The sequence below is a fragment of the Triturus cristatus genome, chromosome 1_1, assembly GCF_964204655.1.
Source record: "Triturus cristatus chromosome 1_1, aTriCri1.1, whole genome shotgun sequence".
Lineage (NCBI taxonomy): Eukaryota > Metazoa > Chordata > Amphibia > Caudata > Salamandridae > Triturus > Triturus cristatus.
In genome coordinates, this window is record NC_140579.1 from 61436615 (window position 1) to 61453420 (window position 16806).

The window sequence follows — 16806 nt, forward strand, 5'->3', positions numbered from 1 at the left end:
AGATCCAGCAGTTAGTGGCGTTGGCGGCAAGATTGTGTTGGTGGAGCAACTGCACAAAAGAGTTATTCCAGAACTCCTTACGTCTTTCTCGGAGTTGGGGTGAAAGTGAGATCAGATGGTGTTCTTTCATGGTGGTAGGTTGAACGGTGGTCAGCAATGTCCTATGAGCAGGGGTGCTCTCCTCCATGATCCAGAAGGTGACCATGAGGAGAAGGCAAAAGAGAAGGGTAACAAAAAGTATAATAGTCTTCGAGCTGTGCATTCTGTCAGTCTTTGGGTTTTTGTAGTGGGTCTTCGGACGTCCGGTTGCTTCCATCATCTTCATGTCGGGCGCTTCCATCACCTTCAAGGAACTCGGTAGCGGGCAGAACCACAGACTTTGTTTAGTTTCTCTCCTGATGGCCTTTGAGGTGACTAGGCAACCGCTCTGAGATTTCAACTTAGTTTGTGGTCTGCTTAGCCGAAGTTCTCTCCTTTCGTCGCAAGTTATACCCTTCCTTGGATGGCACAGTGGGATCGGGATATTCAGTCAATTCAAGTGTCTCTGTATCTGGGCAGCGGCTCAGGGATGGTCGGTCTTTGTCCAGAAGTTCCTCTTGGGCGGTGATGTTGTCCGTGGTCGTCAGGGTCGGTGATACCTTCTTGCAGTGGTGTGCATGCAGCCAATTGCGTTTCCCCTCCACTCGAAGAGCTCTTCGGGTGGTGATCAGGACTTGCAGGGGGCCCGTCCACCGGGGCTCCAGACTCTTGGTGCGCTGGAAGTTACGCACTAAGACGAAGTCACCGGGTTGGATGTCGTGTCCGGGGCCCCTGGAAACATCGGGAATGGCGTGCAGCACCTGCTGATGGATAACAGACAACGTTTTAGTTAGATTGTACAGATAGTCAGACATGAGGACGTCCGGGACGTCGTGGATGGATGTTGGTTTCGGTGCAGTCCAAAGGTTCATGGGCCGCCCGAAGACGACCTCGTAGGGGGTTAAGTGGTGTTTGGTGGGGGTGGAACTCATTGATAGCAATGCTAGCGGGAGAGCGTCTGGCCATCTCAGTCCTGTGGTGGCGACTATTTTTGCTATCTTAAGCTTCAATGTGGCATTGTGTCGCTCAACCAAGCCTGCAGATTGGGGATGGAAGACCGCATGGAATTTCTGTTTTACACCCAACCCTTTTAAGATGAGTTGGATAACTTCGGCTACGAAGTGGGGGCCGTTGTCGCTCCACAAAATTCGACAAAGGCCGTATCGGGGGAAGAATTCCTTCAGTAGTACTTTTGCAGTAGTCATAGCGGTGTTGTCATGGGTTGGGTAGGCTTCCACCCACTTGCTGAAGGCACATACAACGACAAGTACGTACTTCAAACCTTGGCACCTTTCTAACTGGACATAGTCCATTTGTAGGACTTCAAAGGGGTGATTGGGGACCCCAAACCCTCCCCGGGGTACAGCAGTTCCTTTCCCAGGGTTGTGTTGGAGGCATACTAGGCATTGTTGGACCAGACGTTTGGCTGAGTCTGGGATTTTGTCGTTGTGCCAGACTTTGGAGATGAGTTCGATCATGGGGGCAGACCCTATGTGTGCGGGGGAGTGTGCCATGGTCAGCATGGGAATCAGGTATGAGTCAGGTAGCAACCATTTGTTCGAGTCTTTAGTCCGCCAGCAACCGTCATCGTCCTTCAATCCCACCCGTGCCCATTCAGTTAATTCGTGTGGTGTGCCGGCTAATTGGATGTCCCTAATCGTTTCCCTAGCATCCTTCCATTTCTCAGTTTGTGACCTGGTCACGTACATATGGGTCGTGGACCTATTCTCGGCTGTGGTTCGGGCGGTAATGTCAGCTAGTGCATTTCCTTGTCCTATAATGTCTGTCACCTTCTTGTGTGCCTGGCATTTGATCACGGCCAGCCGTGTGGGGAGGAGGACTGCTTCGGTCAGGGCAGAGACTAGATCTCCATGCAGGATGGGTGTGCCATGAGAGGTCAGGAATCCCCTCTCTTTCCATAAGAGCCCAAAGTGGTGAACTACCCCGAAGGCGTACTGACTGTCTGTGTAAATGTTTGCGGTTGTCCCTGCTGCCAGAATGCATGCTCGTGTGAGAGCAATTAGTTCCGCCGCCTGTGCGGATCGCTGTGTGATGCGGGCTGTCTCAACAACTGTTCGGGCTGTGGTGACTGCATAGGCAGCTGAGGTGGTGCCATCGGGGAGCTTGATACATGAGCCATCCACCCACAGTTCTCCGTCAGGGTCCGGGAAGGCAGTATCTCGGAGGTCGACCCTACTCTTGGTCTGTTCGTCGGTGAGGGTCACGCAGTCATGTATAGGGGACGCTTTGGGGTCAGTGTCAGGGAGAGGTAGTAGAGTAGCTGGATTCAGAGTGGTGCATCGTTTCAATGTGATGTGGGGTGCAAGCAGAGTCAGTTCGTAACCGGTAAGTCGTGCGCTAGTCAGGTGTTGAGTCTTGGTTTGGTTCAGGAGGGTGTCAACCGCATGGGGTACCAATACAGTGAGGGGGTTCGAAAGCACGATCCCCTCACTTTGCCGGATAGAGACAGCGGCGGCGGCTACTGCTCGAAGGCAGGCGGGCAAAGCTCTGGCTACGGGGTCAAGAGTGGCAGAGAAGTAGGCACAAGGGCGTTGTTTAGGGCCTATGGACTGGGTTAGGACAGACCGCGCATCCCTCCCTTTCGTGGGTGTAGAGGGAAAAAGGTTTAGTGTAGTCTGGGGTTCCTAGGACTGGGGCTGAGCAGAGGGCGTCTCGTAATTCTTTGAAGGAGGATTGACATTCGGGTGTCCAGGGGAGGGGGAAGGGGACATCTTTAGCCAGCAGGGAAAGCAGAGGTTTTACGATAAGACTGAAGTTTGGCAACCATTGTCGACAAAAGGAGGTGAGGCCTACTAGGGACCGCACTTGCTTCTGAGTTTTGGGAACAGGGGTTTCTAGGATGGTCTGAATTCGGTCAGGGGTAAGTTTTCTCCCGTCTTTGGATAGTAGGTGGCCTAGATATGTTACTTGGGGTTGGCAGAATTGCAATTTCTTCCTGGAGACCTTGTGACCGTTCTCCGCGAGGAAGTGGAGGAGGTGAATGGTGGCTGTGATGGCAAGTGGAGTGGTGTCGGCCGCCAAAAGAATGTCTTCGACGTACTGTATTAACACTACTCCATCGGGTAGTTGGACTGCATCTAGTTGTCTCTTGAGGGCTTGGCTATAAATGCTGGGACTCTCAGTGTAGCCTTGGGGTGCCCTACAGAATCTGTACGAACGGGCTTTTAAGGTGAAGCCGAAAAGGTAGCGGCTGTCTGGGTGGATGGGGATGGAAAAGAATGCGTTCTTGAGATCAATAACGGTAAAGGTGGTGGCAGTGGACGGAATCAGGGTGAGAATGGTGGTGATGTCTGAGACCACGGGGTACTGAGGTATGACTACTTTGTTAACTTCTCGTAAGTCAACAATAAAGCGGTATGCTTTCTCATCCCCCTCGCCTTGCTTTTTGACAATGGGTAGGATAGGGCTGTTGCAAACATTACTGACTACTTCTTCTACCACTCCTGCGTCGACTAGGGACTCGATGATTTCCACCAATGCCTTCTCGCCTTCGGGTGATATCCGATACTGTGGAAGCTTTGGGAGCACTGCGTCCGGTCGGACGGTTATGTGTACTGGGTCGATCACCATGCGCCCTACATCTGAGTCGGTTTTAGCCCATAGATGTGAAGGTAATGTGTCGAGTAGGGACAGGTCAGCATCGGTTATAGAGAGCATACGTCGTGTGTGACCAGGTCTGAACAGATCTGGGTTATCGTGCAGGATGACCCGAACTCCGTCTGGGGAGCATCTGATGGTAGCTCGAAAATGTTTTAGTAAGTCAAGTCCCATAATAGCATCGGGGGTGTTGGAGGAGAGCAGAAAGGTCGTGTCAGTGACGTTATCGTCTAAGTCAAAGGAGATTGGTGCTGATAAGGGGTTAGTGGAGGGCGTTCCATTGAAGCCTATTGAGGTTACGTGTGAGCCAGACAAGGGTGCCCTAGGAATCAGTCGTTTAGATAGCGCACTACGTGTCGCCCCAGTATCTACCAGGAATGGAGATTTTGTGCCCAAGACCTTAGCAGTGACGTAAGGACCTTAGGGGTCAACACGGAGTTCGACTGGATCCCTCCCTTGCCCCTGGCGGTCCTATGCGAAGTCATGGGTGCTTTCGTAGTCGGACTGCTGACACTGGTTTTGTCGGGGGCGATCAAAGGTGTTTGGTCTGCCTGGCCTGTCGTTGATGGCGTCGTTCGTGTGCCCTCGTCCCTGTCCTCTATTTCTAGGGTCATATGCTGTGTCTCTGGGATCCCTATTTTTGTTCAGTTCCAGAAGGACCGGGCACTGGGATTTCCAGTGTCCGAACCCTCTACAGAACGCACATTGGTTCCCATCTAAGTCTCTCCGTCCGTTGTAGGGTGCAGGTGTATGATCTCTAGGGGGTAGCTTTCTAGGGGCGGTTGGTTGGTAATTCCCTTTCGGGGGTTCCCTTCCTATGGTCACCCCTTGCAACTGTGCTATCATTACCCTCTCCTTCAGTTCCTTTTTCTTTCTCTCAGACGCCCTATCGTTCTCATTCTTTTGGTTTTCGTAGTATTGGGCCATCTGGAGAATTGCTGCGGGTTTGGAGGCTGCCCAACTACTCTCGCTGGTCTGTAGCTTCTGGGAGACTTCTTGTGACAGACCCTTCACATAATTCTGGACAAAGAGGTGATGTCCGGTTGCAGTGGTCATGTCCTGGCCACTATAATCGGAGAACACAGTCTCGAAGCGAGAGAAGTATTCAGACACATCCTCCTGGGGTTTCTGGCGACAAGCCGTCACTATCGACCAGTCTACCTTTCTTTCTGGGATTAGAGTCTTCAACTTCTGTACAATCTTGTCTGGGAGCTCCAATATGGCTTTCGGGGGTTTCTGTCCCGGTTCTCGCTGCTTATCTATGGTATCGAGTTGTACCCAGGTATACCCAAACGGCTCAGCGTGGTCAACTTTCCGGATTTGTTTCCACACATCAGCTGGCAGACATAATCCGAAGAACAAGTCGATATCTGCTAAAGTCATTATTGTTGAGCCTAAGGCTGTACCTAGTTCGGTGTAGAAGGCAGTCGGGTTCTTTCTTAAGTCGGGTAGAGTTTTTCTAAAGGTCAAAATATCTTGTCGGTCCCATGGCTGGTAGACCCAATTATATACAACCCTCCCCTTCGCATCTTGGTGGTTGATGTCGTCATGTGTTCCCTGACCTCGTGGGGGGACCCAGTAGGGGGCAGCCTCTTTGATGGGCATCATGGTATCAGTCCTTCCTTCCTGGGGCTTAGTCGCTATGGGGGTTTCTGCTTTGGTAGTCTGCTTGTGGTCTCTAAGGTGTCGATAAACCTCGAGTGTACGAGTGAAGAGGTTCGTTACATCGCCCTCTCCTTCTTCCCCAATGTCTACTTTCCTATATAGAGCCGCTAAGCCTTCGGGACCTTTATCGTGGTACCTATCCTCATATGTATTCAGAGCGTGATAACAAAGTCGCACGACAAAGTGTCGTCTGCGGCTGTCTGCATACGAGTTATATACGTCTGTTATATACTCCTCACTTTCCTTACGCTCCACTAGTGTCTTTACTATCTTGTCGATTCCTGCTCGTTCGTCCTTCGTTAGTCGATTCATTCTGGTGGAATCTTTCTTTCTTATCTCAGGGTCATCCAACGTCATTGCCGACGTTGTGTTCAGTACAAGAGGCTCGGCCGGCGCGGAGGCCGTGAGGGCCGAGGCCCCTGTACTGCTTTCGCTCGTGTTTGGGGGTTGTGGGTGTTGCACTACTGATAGGGAGGGTGCGTAAGGAGGGGGCATGTAAATGATCGGGGGACCTAATAGTAATTCATCATTCGTTCGTTGCTTAGAGGACAACTCAGGGTAGAGCAAAGAAGGGGTCCTAACAGCGCACTGGCCTGATGTTTCGGGCTCCTGTCTTAGTTTAGTTTCCCTTCTCTCCTTTATTTCTTCTTCTAACTTTCTAGCGGCAAGGTGAGCTGCCTTTCGTAATTCCTTTTCTGCTTTTACTTCTTCCCTCTTTTTCCGTTGCGTTGCTTCTTTGCGCCACATGCCGATACTGTCAAGCATAGTAGGCGTCGTCTTATTGTTACGCAGAGCTATTTCTAGCACTTCTATCTTATGGTCGTCGAAGGATCCCATCAGTGGCCACTGACTCTCGGGGTCCTTCTTGGTATATTTATGCCACAGCTTGCTATAAGCTACGGCGACTAGTCCATATTTAGTGAACATGTCCTTATTAGGGGTGCCTTCCAGTGGAGCCGGATGGTTCACCTCTAATAAGCGGTCCGGGCAGAACCAACTACCAATCAGTGGGGAGAAGATAGGCATGACTGGTTTCAACGGGGACAAAAGTCAGCACTACCTATCTTTTCACTGCTTGCAAAGACTAGACAGAATATCTCTATTCCTCGTTATTTGTAAGCAGAGAATACCTCCAAAAAGAACCAATATCGAACAACTAGTGTTCGGACAATCAATCAATCAATCAATGGGGAGATAAAGATAGGCACGACGGGTTACAACGGGGACAAAAGTCTGCGTTACCTACCCTTCACTATTTGCAAAGACTAGACAGAATATTTCTATTCTACGTTATTTGCAAACAGAGAATATCTCAAAGAGCACTATTCTTCAAAACAATCAATGTTCGGACAATCAATCAGTGGGGAGATAAAGATAGGCACGACGGGTTACAACGGGGACAAAAGTCTGCGTTACCTACCCTTCACTATCTGCAAAGGGAGAGAGAGATAGTATTTCTACTCCTCCCCGTTTGTAGACAGCGAATATCTCAAAGAGAACAATCAATGAGCAATACTAGTATTTCAAAACTTCAAACAATCAATCAATTATTTCGCAATTTGTCGTGTATCACGACCTTACCCGGACCGCGTGGACAGTTTCTCGTCTTCCGCCTCCAGCGCCCGATCGTCCTCTACTCTCCGTATTTGCTGCGGCACTCCTGATGGTTCCCAGTCAGGACCGTAGATCACTCGAGAGAGGTTTGCTCGGAACCAGTGAAGTTCGGATGATCGGCTGCCAGACGAGGGTCTATTGAGCAGGAGCTCTCCCGATCGTTGCAGTCGTTCACTCTGTCGTCGGGACCTCTCCCACTGGATCCACGTGTCGCTGATGGGCCCCACGCTTGGGACGCCAATTGTTAAATGGTAGCGGCAGTTTCAGTCGATAACCTTTCAAATATTGCCCGGCGGTAATCGCCTCTCATACCACTCGATAATTTACCAATGAAAGAGGCAGGCGCCGGAGACTGGAAGGCAGGAAACAAGGTTTTTATTCCATCGGAGCAGAACACATCAGATCAGACAGCAAGGTATCGTCACGAGGTGCTCTAACTGCATCTCTGAGGCCTGGCCTCTTATACACAGGTTTATGACTTTATTACAGGATTATTGTACATGGCACATTCTTGAGATCGCCTTGATGTATGAAAGAATATCCCCTGAAGCCCCGGCTCAGATCCGATCCCACACATAGCTACAGTAGAAGTTCCCACCTCACCCGCAGTAGGAGATGGCTATCACGCAGCTGGACATTCCGCCAATTCCCGGGGATGTGTGCAACCGGCCGGGTCTCAGGGGGTAGGGGCTTTGATCCACTGTAATCCCTTTGATGTGGGGTGTTTCCCTTACAGTAGGGGCAATAAACTGCATCCGCAGGGCTAGGTGATGGCCTGGGATCAGTTCGGACAATGGGGCGCAGAGGAAGGGGGTTATCAAAGAGCGGCATGACCATGTATGGGATGTCGGTCGGGCGTGGGATGCGGTTCCATGGCAGGGTCGCGCAGAAGGAGAGGGTTTATGGCCCGTGTATGAGAGAGCGGGGGTGGCCGGCGCGTGGGGGATGCTTGCAGCGCCAGGGGAACGTGCTGGCGATCGACAATGAGCGGGGAGAGAGTGGGGTGCCTAAAATGGCGGCCGTGCGTTCGCTGTGCGTGGCGCTGGGGAGGGGCAAGATGGCGCAGATAATGTTCAGTTACAAGCTAAATTTCCACAACCTGACCTGGTCAGTGCCGGTCGCTCCACCCGCCGCGTGGCCCACCTGCGGGTGCCTAGTCCCCGTTTGCCGCCGCCACTGCCAGTAACTGTTTCTTGGATTGTTATTGTTTCTTGGATTGTTATTGTATTTTATTTTATTGTATTGTGCCAGTACTCTGTTTCTCCCGCTGCTGTGCCCCTGACTGTTTGCCTGCTATCGCCGTTTTCCTCCCCCTGATTGCCACTGTCGTGCCCCTGATTGCATTTCTGTTCTCTCCGTTCTCCCGCTGATCCACCCCGCTCCCCGCTCCCTGCCGCTGCTCCCCCGCGGCCCCACCCCCGTTCCTTCAGCTTCACCTCGCATCGCTCCCCTCCCCACTCGCCACCCCGCTCCCGCCTCCCAGCTGCTCCTCCCTCGCTCCGCCCCCTCCACTCTCCATTTATGGCAGAGTCCGCACGTACGCGCAGCGTTCACGCGCAGCGGGTGCGCCAATGGTGCACCGAAGGTGCGCCAAAGGCAAGCCCGTCTGCGCCCATCCACGCCTGGACCGCGCCCAGCGCCAGACCCCCTGGCCCCCGCAGATGCCATCCCACCCGCCAGATGTACGACGCCACCACCCTCAGCGCACTCAACACCGCACGCCCCCTCGGCTGCCACCAAGCCACCCCAGGACGCACCAACGGACCCTTCACCTGCCAATCCTGCAAGTTCCCCTGCATCCGGACCTGCAACCGACCCGCACCCGCCAAGCCAAGCACCAACAGCAACCACCTGAAGTGCATCCTACTCAACACCCGCTCCGTCCACAAACACGCCGTGGAACTATGGAACCTGCTCGACACCACATCTCCGGACGTCGCCTTCCTCACGGAGACCTGGATGAACGCCTCCTCAGCACCCGACATCGCCATAGCCATCCCGGACGGTTACAAGATCACCCGGATGGACCGCGTCAACCAGACGGGAGGAGGCATCGCCATCGTCCACAAGAACACCATCCGCATCACGACCAACTCCGAAGACACCCTCACAGCCGCCGAACATCTTCACTTCCAGATACACACCGACCCCAAGACCACACTCAGAGGCACCCTCATCTACAGACCCCCAGGACCCCGCACACATTTCAGCGAAGACATCGCAGACTTCATCAGCCCTCCCCTCCGCTGACTACATCCTCCTAGGGGACCTCAACTTCCACCTGGAGAACGACAACAACACACCACCCTACTGGACAACCTCGCCAACCTCGGACTCAAGCAACTGGTGAACACCCCCACCCACTACGCCGGACACACGCTCGACCCAATCTTCTCCTCCAGCAAGTACATCTCCTTCAGCCACTCCACCGGATTCCACTGGACAGACCACAGCTGCGTCCACTTCAGCTTCAGAAAGACCACCACTCACCACCTCCCGCAACAGGTCCCCCGCAGGAACTGGAACAAGATCACCACCGACCAGCTCACCACATCACTGAACCACAACCCTCCCGCCAGATCAACGGACCCCAACCAAGCAGCCCACAAACTCGCGCAGTGGATCACCAACTTCGCCGACGACCTCGCACCCCTGAAAACCCATCCCAGCAGGCCCGGAAGCATGAAAGCCCCGTGGTTCAACGGCGACCTCAAGAACTCCAAGAAGAACTGCCGCCCCCTCGAGAAAGCCTGGCGAAAGAATCCGACCACAGACAACATGACCGCCCTCAAGCACGCCACCCGCAAACACCACCAGCTGATCCACACCACCAAGAAGACAGCATTCAAGGAACGACTAGACAACAACGCACACAACTGCAAGGAGCTCTTCAGTATCGTCAAAGAGCTCTCCAACCCCAGCGCCGGAAACAACGACATCACTCCCTCACAAGACCTCTGCGACTCACTCGCCACGTTCTTCCACAGCAAGATCGCAGACATACACAACAGCTTCGGCGAACAGACCACGCACCCCACCACTGAACCAACGCCCCCCCCACCACCACCCTCGCGACTGGACCCCAGTCAACACCGAAGACACCATCCACACGATGAACACCATCCACTCCGGATCGCCAACCGACCCATGCCCTCACCACGTCTTCAACAAGGCCGACTCCGTCATCGCGCCCCATCTACGGGACATCATCAACTGCTCCTTCAATACTGCCACCTTCCCGGAGAGCTGGAAACACGCCGAACTCAGCGCCATCCTAAAGAAACCATCACCAGACCCCGCCGACCTCAAGAACTACCGCCCCATCTCGCTCCTCCCGTTTCCTGCCAAAGTCATCGAGAAGACCGTCAACAGACAGCTGGCCGCCTTCCACGAGACGAACGGATCCCTCGACCACTCACAGTCCGGCTTCCGAGCCAATCACTGCACCGAGACCGCCCTCATCGCAGCCACCGACGACATCCGAACCCTGCTCGACAATGGGGAAACAGCGGCCCTCATCCTCCTGGACCTCTCCGCAGCGTTCAATACTGTCTGCCACCGCACCCTAGTACAACGCCTCAGCAACGTCGGAATCCAAGAGAAGGCACTGGAGTGGATCATCTCGTTCCTCGCCGGAAGAACCCAGAGAGTCCACCTCCCCCCGTTCAGATCTGAGGCCACCGAAGTCATCTGCGGCGTACCACAAGGATCATCACTCAGCCCCACCCTCTTCAACGTGTACATGAGCCCCCTCGCAGCCATCGCACGCCAACACAGCCTCAACATCATCTCCTACGCCGATGACACCCAGCTGATCCTCTCCCTCACCAACGACCCCGCTACCGCCAGAACCAACCTACATGAAGGGATGAGAAAAGTAGCCGAGTGGATGAAGAACAGCCGCCTGATACTGAACTCAGACAAGACGGAAGTCCTCATCCTCGGATCACCACCATCTGCCTGGGACGACTCCTGGTGGCCCCCGGCCCTAGGCAGCGCACCCAAACCAACGGACCACGCACGCAACCTGGGCTTCATCCTGGACTCCTCCCTGTCCATGACCAGACAAGTCAACGCCGTCTCGTCTTCATGTTTCAACATCCTTCGCATGCTCCGAAAGATCTTCCGATGGATCCCCACCGAAACCAGGAAGACGGTCACCCAGGCACTTGTCACCAGCCGACTGGACTACGGAAACACCCTCTACACCGGAACCACAGCCAAACTGCAACAAAGACTCCAACGCATCCTGCACATCCCCCGCCACAGCCACATCTCCGGACACCTGGAAGACCTGCACTGGCTCCCCGTCAGCAAAAGAATCGCGTTCCGCCTCCTCACCCACGCACACAAAGCCCTCCACGACCTGGGCCCCAGGTACCTCAACAACCGCTTGACCTTCTACACTCCCACCCGCCAACTACGATCGACCAGCCACGCCCTCGCCGCCGTCCCACGCATCCGAAGAGCCACCATGGGAGGAAGATCCTTCTCCTACCTGGCAGCCAAGACCTGGAATTCCCTCCCCATCCACCTCCGGATCACCCAAGACCACCTCTCCTTCAGGAAACCACTCAAGACCTGGCTGTTCGAGCAGTAGCGGACCCCCCTCCCCCCCCCCCCCCCCAAGCGCCTTGAGACCCCCCGGGTGAGTAGCGCGCTATACAAATTTCTTGATTGATTGATTGATTGATTGAGTAGCACAAGGCTGTTCCCTCAGCCACACGCTTTTCAACGCATACATGATCCCACTGGACAAAGTCATGCAAACCCACAACATCAACATTCTCTCCTACGCCAATGAAATGCAACTGATAATCTCCCTCTCAGACAGGACCCCTAAAACAAGAAGCAAGATCACCACCTGCATGACGAATGGAAGCAGTCCAACTATCTGAAGCTGAACACCGACAGTTCAGATGTAGTAATCTTCGGCCGCAGCACCTTAACTTGGAATTCCAACTTGTAACCGTTGAACTGGGACCTACATCCTCAACCAAAAACTACACCAGGGAACTCTGGATCATCATAGACAACTAACTGAGCATAGAGAGTGAAGTCAATGACGTCACAGCATCGTGCTCCCACACCCTGAAAATGGTAATGAAGATCTACAAGTGCTCCCCTACCACACCAGAAAGACTGTCAGCTACACCTTCGTCACCATCAAACTATACTGCGAAAACACCCTCACTGCCGGGATCTCTAAACAACCAACCAGAAGGCTTTATTCCATCCGGAACTAAGCAGCAAGACTGATACTCAAACTCCTACTCAGGACCCACACACACACCACACCTCAGGGAGCTCCACTGGGTCCCTGTACACATATGCCCTCACTTCCGACTCCTTACACATACATTCAAGACTACAAATCTTTATTCCCCCTTACCTGAATCCTCTTCTGCCAACCACACAGACACCTCCGTTCTGTCCAACTCCTACTTGCACATATCCCATGCATGCACAGAAACAAAGCCAAGGGCCGGGCGTTCGTGCACGATGCTACTAAAGCCCAGAATGACTTACCTCCTCACATCTGAGCCTCCTTCTCGCTTCTTGAGTTCCGTAGTAGGCTGAAGACTTGTCTTTTGGAGTAACCTCGCTATAGACAGTTTAGACTCCAGTACTCGTATAGCGTTAGGATACCCTCAAGGTTGATAGCGCGCTCTACAAATACTTGTAACCTAGCATAACCGTATCAAGCTCATCCAGATGGAATTACATTGGCTCCACTTGCCAGGCCTCAACATCTTCAAACCAGATGCATCATTTACAAAGCCATCATGAATGACACCCCTGCTTACTTTACAGACAAGCTCACCAACTCTGGTGTCACTCGGCACACCCACAGCCTGGACACCATCAGGCTGGAGACTAAGAACACTACATCACAGTATAGAAGCAAGACACAAACTATCTCAGCTTTTATCACTCGGTGACCTTATTCTTGCCTTTGACCCTTTACACAACTCTTCTGCCGTTTGGTGCTGTACAAGTACCATATAAATACAAAGCACATACACATACACACATGCATTAACATGCCCGGATGAATAGCAATTCATGTTCCCTATTAACTCCCTGCAAATTGAATCTGCAAAATTTAATGGAGCAAAACCTTATCGCCCACTGTAATTACTGCATGCAATAAACACCTCATTGTTTATAGATGTGTGTGAGGGGATTGTCTTTTAATGACCCACTTGTAATCAGGCACTGAGTGTTAAAACTATTATTTAATCAATTGTTTCATATTTAAAGTGGTCTTCAGCCCCTCCCAGTCAGTTTATTCATTACGCCTTTTTAATGTCAGAAACAGTCTTAAGTGTATCCATCTCTGCTTTCATTAAAAAGAAGAGGAAGAATGTGGTGGAAAGTTAACATTAAGATCAATCTATTTAAGATGCACACAGGGACACCGAGTGTAGCAGCCAAGATAGAAACATAACAGTTTTTGTTCCAGACACAGGTTCCCTTTGGCAATGCTTCTTGCTGTTTCTCAGTGGACGATTGGAATCTTTTACAAGAATGGCAGAAGGAGCTCTATGGGAACGTGATGAAAGAAATTCACCGGGCGCTGATCTCGCTGGGTAAAGTTGCAGTATTGATCATTAATATGAAACGTTGCTGTCATCCGGATACTGCATGTATGTATTCTTGCTTTGAAGTTCTGTCTTTGTTCTATCACTTTCATTCTTCCAGCAGTAATGTTGTGGGTGTGTCGAGGTGGAGTGGGTACTCCTGAAAAACAGGCAGCAGTGGTTATGATGCATGCTTAAAGATTGCTAGTGGTAACAAGCATTTGCAATGCAATAGGTCACGCATTTACAAGAGTTTGAGCTATTGGCATTGTAAATGACAACGCCAATAGCTTAAACTTTTGCAAATGCAAGTCCCATTGCATTGCAAATGCTATTTTTGAAAAATCTCCCCATGCTGCGCTTTCATTTTGAACTGAGAGCCAATCATTTGCAAATAAATAACTAAGACAAAGGGGAAATTGGAGGTTTTAATCATCAGACGGGTAAGACCTCAAAAGTGAGCATCGCTTCCCATTAGCCGCCACAGATAATCAATGAGAAGACAGACTTAGTTTGAGGTCTACAGACAAATTGGTCGTTTAAAAAAATAATTGTTTTCAATCAAATCTTTTTTTTTAATTTTTTGAACAAAAACTGGCCAACACATGTTTCACGACATCAAGGTCTCTTCATCAGGGCCATACAATGGGCTACAAAGTAAAAGTTAATGTCAAAACAGACAGTGATCATAACCAGATACAAGGAAAGACAAGAAAAAGGTAATGAATGAGATAAATAAACAAAACAATCATTAAATCAGAATCACTTGTGAATATCTTCTGGATAAAATATAATTGTAAAATCAAAGACACAACAAAGATATGCAAAGGATAGACCCATAGGTACCAATCAAGAGAAACCCATACTGTAGTATTGAAACTATAGTTATCGATCTAGTGGACATAGTTACCTCCTTTTCAGTGATTCCTTTGGGATGAGATAGCTATAGTTTTACTATAACATTTATCAGTGGAACATTTACCATAGAAGTAAGCGACCGGCTATGACGACAGAAACTCAGTAGGAGTGGATGAAGGTTGGCGGGGGATAGCTCAGGGATAAAATAATACCTAGGGGGAAACTGGCATCATAAATGAGTTCAGAAAGGCCTGGTACAGACATAGGGAGTTTGAGTAAGCAAAGATAAAGTTGCATACCACGTAGAGTCTGTGTTTTCAAAGAACGCAAGGAGTGGGCAGGCTGAAATGGCTTCCCTTCAAATGTAATTTCTGCGTAGTTTTGCAAATGCCCTCTATTCCTCGGAGGCTGTGGAAACTGTTACTTCATGTTACTGCAATGTCAAACAATACAAGAAATACTTTTCTTGAAAAAAAATATAAGTGGTGCAATACAATTTCACACGGGAACAGAGCAGATCTTTTTTTAATCGACCTCTACATCTTTCTCCACCCTCCCACCCAAGTAACCGAATGGCGTGTGTGCTCAGACAATGTCCGAATTGCTTCCCTTTATATGACCAGAAATCTGGGACACTGTGTGCAGCCTGTAAATACGGCCCTGAGGAATACGTTACAGTAGTCAAAGTATGCTGCTTGCGAGGCAGGATGGGGTTTCTTAATCGGTTCAGTCTGTTTGTGAGCGGTACTAAAATTACATTGCGCTTCCCAGCATGCCTTGGTCGCTGGTGGAGTAAGCCGCCCCCAGGTTTGTTTCTGACTTTCATCTGGTTATAGAGTTTGTTAGTAGCAGCTATGTTGGTGAAATTAGAAAAATAATTGGACATTATCAACCATCTACAGATGTAAAACAAGTGAAAAGGGGCGGGCAGACTTCTCTGTGGGGCCAACGGTTGCACATACCCCTCGTTCGCACACATTCCCTTTTCCTGCACAGAGCGTTTGAAACACGCATTTGCAATGCAATTGGTCTCGCATTCACACGATTTTGAGGTATTGGCATTGTAAATGACAATGCCTTCTATTTATGTTTTGGGTTTTAAAACATAAATACAAGTTATTGTTATTTACAATACAATACAGGATGACGCGATGTAAAAAGGACTTCCATCTCCAGCCCAAAAAACAGATACTAAAATAAAAAAACAATTTTGACTTTATACACTAAGACAAGGGGACTGTATACTCTACATAGTGGTGGTTTGGCATTATCGCTGTCCGTCAATATTTCTGAGGAACCCTAGAGTCACCAAACCCGCAACAATCACATGGCAGACCCCAACAGACTTACAACGCGATTACACTTAGCCAAGGGCAACCTGGGAGAGGAGCCAGGGCTCTGTTTGGATAGCGGGAATAAATGAGTAGAAGGGAAGGAGTGGAATTTCCACCTAAGGTTTTAGGGGGTGTATCCTGTACTGCCCATCACAGGTCCCCCCCTACCGAGAGCCCCACACCTATAAAACAGATTCCCCGTTCAGAACAAAAAGATGGGAGGAAAAGAGATTAATAAGGAGATTGGATGTAAAGGAGAGATACTCAATCAGTCGGAGTTTGTCAAAAAGGGAGATAAACTTATATCAATCTTTCGAATCAGGGATGTCCATGAAGAACACATTATATGGGGTTTGGGTGCTGCCAACTTGATCATTTCTTGCCAGTCCCTTAATTAAACAATCGATTCAGGACTTTATTTTTTTTTTAACTTCCGAACTGCCACAAGGTGGTAGTTTAGACTCGAGGCAGCAGCAGAAATACTATATTTGGACGAGAATGAGCGACACTTTTCATGAGCAAAATGAAGGAAATGGAGATGAGGGAGATCTATAAATATCACAAATTACAACTATTTGCACAATGAGACACTATACTAGCCTCTTGGTGCATCCCTGTGTTGGAGGAGGTGAAATGTCTGGCAGGCATTTACTACACTGTGAGAGGTGGACATCGGTGAAGTTTGAATGGGAGCTTCTGAAGGCAGTGAAAGGCCCGTTGGCAGCGCTACTGTGCCCACTCCAACTGAGCGAGACAAGGAGGTGGAAAGACATGGATTGAGCGACACTAGGACACAGACACAGTAACAGACGCGTATTTACAGACACTGGGATTTATAGAGATAGACAGAGGAGCATAAAGACATGGGTAGACTTCCGCTACAACTTTATGCAGACACAGGGTAGAAAGGCACCGGGCACTCACACCAAAACGTAGGGAGACATTAATGGGGCATACAGGAAAGAGTGAATTGGCACTGACAATTAATTACAAACAATGCAAAGATAGAAACTGAAGCTTTGAGAAACTTAGAGAGACTGAAAACGGAATATAAG

At 50.4% G+C, this 16806-nt stretch overlaps 1 protein-coding gene across 2 annotated transcripts in view; it reads left to right on the forward strand.

Moving 5' to 3' along the window:
- The window catches only part of LOC146869405 (uncharacterized), a 109091-nt gene that overhangs the window by 11551 nt on the left and 80734 nt on the right, over positions 1–16806 (forward strand). For both annotated transcript variants that reach the window (XM_085599756.1, XM_085599758.1), the window contains exon 2: positions 13442–13568. In XM_085599756.1, coding sequence (XP_085455882.1) covers positions 13442–13568 — 127 coding nt within the window. The remainder of the gene's footprint in view (positions 1–13441; positions 13569–16806) is intronic.